This window comes from Panicum hallii, chromosome 2 (genome assembly GCF_002211085.1).
Source record: "Panicum hallii strain FIL2 chromosome 2, PHallii_v3.1, whole genome shotgun sequence".
Lineage (NCBI taxonomy): Eukaryota > Viridiplantae > Streptophyta > Magnoliopsida > Poales > Poaceae > Panicum > Panicum hallii.
Genome location: NC_038043.1, coordinates 52162692 through 52169181, shown reverse-complemented (window position 1 = coordinate 52169181; position 6490 = coordinate 52162692). Strand labels below are relative to the sequence as shown.

General features: G+C 57.9%; 1 protein-coding gene across 1 annotated transcript; it reads left to right on the top strand.

Moving 5' to 3' along the window:
- The first annotated feature begins 353 nt into the window (after positions 1-353).
- Positions 354-2236, top strand: LOC112881596 (transcription factor MYB102-like). Its single transcript, XM_025946373.1, has 3 exons — positions 354-734; positions 861-990; positions 1168-2236. The coding sequence occupies exons 1-3, from the start codon at positions 602-604 to the stop codon at positions 1988-1990; spliced, it is 1086 nt and encodes a 361-aa protein (XP_025802158.1). The 5' UTR covers positions 354-601; the 3' UTR covers positions 1991-2236.
- The last annotated feature ends 4254 nt before the right edge of the window (positions 2237-6490 follow it).

Here is a 6490-nt window from a genome sequence, read left to right as displayed (position 1 = left end):
CGCTCGGAACGCCCGGGTCGCTGGGGACCTCCGGCCGGCGGGACGCCAGCGCGCGCCAGGCCGGGAAGCGGTTACTTTTGGGGGGCGCGCCGGTGCTCTTCGTGTCCCCAGCAAACTTTTTTCACCCGATGCCGCCGGGCGGGCGGACGGCGGACGGAAGCTGAGCCGCTGTTGTGCGGCCCTGCTCCGCCGAAGCCCGCGGCCCGAGGCGCGGCCGGCGGCCACGTCGCGGGCGCGGCACTCAAAGGCCGGCACCGAATCCTGTTGACTTCCCAGCCGGCCCCCACCCGGTCGCCCTCGCGCCCTTTATAAGCCCTGCCCCCCGCCCCCCGCCCCCTACTCGATCGACCTCCTCCTGTCCGCTTCCTCAGCTCCATTTCACATCCCTGTAGCTGGAGCGCAACGCAACGCAACGACGCTCCTCCATCCTCCATCCCGGCCTAACTCCTGCTCCCTCCCCTCCGTCTGCGGCTATAGCTAGCTGCGAGACAAACCGGGCCTTTTTTTTCCCTCGCTCGCCGCGCTTCCACACGAGCTGCGTCGCCGTCGGTGTCGTCGCCGCCCTCGATCCCGTGAGCTAGCGAAGCGAAGCGAGCGATCCATGGGGCGCGCGCCGTGCTGCGAGAAGAGCGGGCTGAAGAAGGGGCCGTGGACGCCGGAGGAGGACGATAAGCTCGTTGCCTACATCAAGAAGCACGGCCAGGGCAACTGGCGCACCCTCCCCAAGAATGCCGGTGAGCGACCCCGGCCCGACCGATCTCATCTCACGACGATACGCTTTGCATATATGGATGGCTCTATGCATGCACGCTCACCTTGAGTGCTGATCCCCATCCCCTTCCCTTCCCTTCCCATGGCAGGGCTCGCGCGGTGCGGGAAGAGCTGCCGGCTGCGGTGGACCAACTACCTGAGGCCGGACATCAAGCGCGGCCGCTTCTCGTTCGAGGAGGAGGAGACCATCATCCAGCTCCACAGCATCCTCGGCAACAAGTAAGCATCAGTACAAGCGATTCTTTCCCCCCTCTCGTCGTCGTCGATGACAGAGCTGGCTGTGGCCTAGCCTGGCTATAGCTTCGCTGTTTTTGCTCGCTCTACTATACTACTAGCAAGTAGTAGGTAGGCCTACTCGTACGGTTTCTGATGCGTGAATGATTGGCTGCTGCTTAGGTGGTCAGCGATCGCGGCGCGGCTGCCCGGGCGGACGGACAACGAGATCAAGAACTACTGGAACACGCACATCCGCAAGCGCCTGCTCCGCATGGGCATCGACCCCGTCACCCACGCGCCGCGCCTCGACCTCCTCGACCTCTCCGCGCTCCTCAAGCCCGCCGCCTACTACCCCACGCAGGCGGACCTCGACACGCTCCGCGCCTTCGAGCCGCTCGCCAACTACCCGGACCTGCTCCGCCTCGCCGCCTCCACCCTGCTCTCGGGCTCGGCCGCGATCGGCGACCAGCAGCAGTTTCTGCCGTGGCTGCTGCAGGCGCAGATGGCGCAGGCGGCCGCCATGGTGGCGCAGCCGCCGCAGCAGGCCGAGCATAATCAGTTCATGCAGCAGCAGCAGCAGGCTGCCGGAGCCGCGTGCCAAATGCCGGACCTGGTCCACGCGAGCCCGACGACGGTGGCGCAGCAGCTGGCGGCCGCCGCGCAGCAGCAGCAGCACCAGCCTCAGGACATGTCCGCGGCCTGCCACAGCATGCAGCCGCCCACCGGCTACGTCGACAGCCAGCTGGACGTCCCGGCGCTGATGCAGATGGTCCAGCAGCCCGACGCGTCGAACCTCCAGCAGTGGAGCAGCACGGTGACGAGCAGCAACAACAACGTCGGCTCCGGCGTGTCCACACCGTCGTCCAGCCCCGTCACCGGGTTGAATCACTCCACCTCCACCGCCGCGACGACGTACGGCGGCGCGAGCGCGAGCAGCAGCGACGCCGCCGCGCTGTTCAACATGCAGCTGTCGGACCTCCTCGACGTCAGCGACTACATGTAACACCCGAAAATCCCACGGGACCCGGCGATCCGTGGAAACCACTCCTAGGTCCAGCACTTCATCTCGTACCACCGCAAGGGGCGAACAGAAATCTATCTCATCATCAGGGACTCATTTTTGTACAGGATTGTTTAATTTGCACCTTCACTATGCCAGTTCGTTCATGTGGTTACAGTTAGAAGCTTCAGTCCCCTTGGATTTCTTTCGATCTTTTCAATTCGGCTCGCTGTAATTCCCGTCGTTTCATTTGGGTCGTGTGTGTGCGTGTCAGTGTGGGGAACCACCGCGAAGGTGTCCTCCCACGATTGGTGGAGGCGGCCGCTGTCGCTCTCGCTCGCATCACCGCCTTGTCTCCAGCGAAGAAAATTAGGGTTGCTTTTCTTAGAATGCTACTAGTTTACTCACCCTCGCGTTCTTTTGGTTCCTTATGTGATTGGGGACTGTGTGGCGGGAATATAAAAAAGGTGAGCAAATAATTCAAAAAAGGACGGAGAAAATATAGTAAGCTTGAATAAGGACGCCAGTAACTGTCAAGGTCATAGCTGATGGTCACAGGATGTACTAGTAGGTAATAATTCTTAAAAAATGGTTGAGAAAAACAGATCACTAGCTAGCACTGGTGTGGTGTGCAACGCAACTTAATGATTGCTGCTGCCTGCCTGCTCCCTCTGATGAGCGGCCTACAAGTGCTTTGAGCAACTGGTGATGAAACACATCATACATATCATCATATGCATGCTGTTGGACTCCTGTTGTTGTTTTTCTCGGTTGATGGCCATTACTTCTTTTATGTCAGATCAAGTTCGATGTGTAGAGTATTGCAACTTGACGCAGCTTGTTTGGGCTATGTATGGTGACCAGAATGGATGACTCATTGATAGTTGACACGACCTGCAATATTTTCCATGTGCCTACTGCTGATACAGTAACCTGATAGATGCCTTAAGGCCAATCCGCGGAGAGCAAGTGTGTGTCTACAGAGTAAGCAGTACAGTGGCACACTGCAGCTGACCTCTGATCGATACATTCATTTTGTCGCATGTACGGTGTCTACGAAAGGGCAAGTCAACGTTTGCATGCATGCACGCACGTAATCGTGTACGTATAAACAAACTTAGTAGCTAAGTGTTTCCCCTTTGATCAAATCCTGCCAGATGGATGCAGCCGCCGCCATGACCTCGTCTCGAGCTGCATTTAGATTAAGTCTATGGGTAAATGTGAGCTTTTGACTTTCTGCTAGAAGAAACCATTATAAGTAGCAACTACTGATGATCATGGCAGTGGAGCTGATTATTTAAATGCAAGGTGTTCTACTAATTATTAAATAAACATATAAAATCGTGATCTTCAGGAAATCTCAACCTTTTTCTTTTTCTTACTAGTTCCACAATCATCGGCAAATGAACTTTTTACATGCCTTTTTTTTCCTGAAGCTTGCATTCTCATTTTGGCCTGTTAGGTATAAGCTAGACGAACAAGATGGCTATGGCAAGTGGGCAAAGTGTATTGTAACCTTGTACAGATGATTAGAGCTAGCTAGCTAGCCAGCATATAAGCAACTGGAAATTTTTACTTTGTGTACTGGCTACATGAATATGAGCTCGGTCGAGAGATTACTGTGTATGAGTAGCAATTTCGGTGAACTCTCTCTCTCTCTCTCTCTCTCTCTCTCTCTTTATTTTTTTGTCTTTGAGTGGAGCTAATGCAGCAAACCCTATGTTACTAGTGAATCTCTCTCTCTCTCTCTCTCTCTCTGCCTTTGCGTGGAGCTATTCTGATTGTTAATTCCCACGTGCTTTAATTTGTACGGCCAGTGCGGCTGGTATGAGCGCAAAAGCTGTAACATGAGGACAAAAGCAAGATAAAGTTGTAATCCAGCGATGATGAAGCTACAGTTGTTGTTGGGGAGTAAAAAATGTGGAATTAGCGAAAGTAAAAAACTGAGCTTACACGTATATATGTACTACTCCTACTAGCTAGTGAGGCATGGCGTACGAGGTGTGTCAGCGCGAGACATAGATGTGGGGGTGGCATTGCTATCGGCTGCTTGAAAAGTTTGACCGATAGATGTGTACATGCGTACGCCCACAGTTCATACTTCTGTCGGGAACCGTCAAGGCGTCACGTGTAGAAAAAGGATCGACAGCATGCCGGGCGCCCGCGAACCACACGCACGGCGGAACAAGAACAAAGTAGCGTTCCTTGAGGCACACACTTCGGCAGGCATCTGCCGAGCCAGGACTAGCTTGGGAGGATGCAGCCATGCATTTCGGCGCCGGTGATCGAGACGACGAAGCACCGCCGCCCTCGCCTTCGCCGTCGCGGTCGTCTGTACGTACGGGCCTCGCCGTCGCGATCGGCCTGTCGCCGCGCGCGGGCTCCCCGCATCGTGTCTTGGGGGTGGCGTGGCGGGCCGGTTTCGTCGCGTCGCGGCCGTCCGGCGCGCCTCGGCGGGGACGCGTGGGCTGCCACCTCCGCGGCCGTCGCTGTCGCCTCCCCCCGGCCCCAATCATATACGCGGCTGACTTCCCCCCCGCGGGTCGACACGGATGGACGACGGCCGGGCTCGCACCGCCGTCGATCCGGTTCGCCGCCCGCGGGCGGCGTCGCAAGTCTGTGTGCGTACTACTACGCTAGCTAGGCCTAGGTAGTACTGCGTGCTAGCTAGGACAGGTGTTGGTACCACTCTTCCTTACCTGCCTCTTCACCGCCTGATGGTGATAGTCTGATAGACGGCGATCGATCACGATCGGGCAAGGTACGGTGTGCGACGACGATCATCCAATCATGTCAAAGTATGTGACACGCCTTTCTTGGAACCAAGGAGGTGATCGACGACCTTGATAGTGCACGTAGAGGGGGGGAGATCGAGAGATCTGACCGATGATAGGACGGCCGGCCGGCGGCCGTGTACATGTATGTAAAAAGACCGGCTTGATCGAATCGCGCAATACGACCCAAGCACGGAACCATCACGCCACTGTAAGCGTGGCGACACACGAAAAGGCGGCACGAGGTCGCTCGCTCGCCATCATCAGTCGCCAAGAGCACGCCCGCGCCTCCACGTCACGTCCTACGAACAGCGCGTTTGACCGGACCCGTGTGTCTGTAGCGCCTGTACAGCTAGCGCTCGGCCAGCTCGCTCCTCGACGAGACGAAGCCCTGCCGCAGAACGGCAGAAGGCTCCGAGCTCTGGATCGGGCAGGAGAAGGCCGCGCGCGGCCAGGACCACGACACGCGCGGCCGGTCCGCGACACGGCCCCGAAAGCCACCTGAGCCCCGGCCTGGCTGTCAGGGCTAGCTAAGCTAGCTAGCACCGTCGAAGCAGATCGCCCGCCGCCCCCCATACCATACGTCGCTGTACGTGCCTGCTCCCGGGCGCAGGCACAGCTAGCTGCGCGGTTTGACCTGCGGCTGCGGGGGAGCAGACGGAGAAGAAACCGCGGGAGGCAGGCGCGTCCAGTTCCAGCGGCCGGGTGGCTTTCCGGGGAAGTAAATACGCCACGGCTCAGTCTCTCGGCGCCAAGTTCACCGCGCGCGCGTGACAGCAGTGCCGAGTAGCGCCGCCCGGGCGGTGGCGTTTTTGACCTGCGGCCGGAGATCCGCGCGCGCGGCCGCCCGTTTCCAAGGCCCCCGCCGACCAAGAAAACGGCCGCGGGGATCCGTGACCCGCCGTGCCCATGTCCCGCACGGGGAGAAAGCCACGCGCGGGCTCCTGGCTCCCCAGCCACACGAGACGTCCCGACCGGGCGACCGGGGCAGCGGGCACCCAAAAGCTCTGTTTTGTCTGGCCTCCATCGCGGCATGGCGCTCAAATATCCTTTCGCCTTTTGCGACGGGCCTAGTCGTAGTCGACATGTAGCACGTGCATCATATCCCGAGTGCTGCTGCTGCTGCTGCTGCTAGTTAGGTTTGACACCTACTACTGGTCTAGTGCTACGCGTGAAGCATGCATGAAGATCACGCGGGAGCTAGCTCGAACAAAAGCCATTGACCGACGACATGATGACCATCTACACACCGGATGTGCTCCGCTACGAATCGGTAGGGAAGAATTCGTATTGCAGAGGTGTCGTACCATGATCTAATTTCGAAATGCCATTGGCCATGTACATAGCCATTTTTTTTGGAACGAAGTCTGTGGGTTCATATGTTCGAGTGTCACGTCGACATTAAAGAGACCAAACACAGATCGTACTTGACCCTCGAACTATGCTGTCCATGGCGGCCGATCGAAAAGGCAGCTAGCCATAGTGCCTGTTGTCGACGTACTGTGCGTGACAACACGTGCCGCGGTGGCACGTGCGATGCGTGTGCAAGCGAGAAAGAAGGCTACAGAAGACGCCTTTTCGGTCTTGCGTTGGCGGAACATCTGGAAACTCTCTGAATCGAAGACGACAACGACGAACCAAGCAGCCCGGCCGCTCTCTCGCTCGCCCAACTTTGTGCTGCGGGCCTTGTTGTCAAACGTGGCCACGATTCCGCCAGGTATACCCGCAG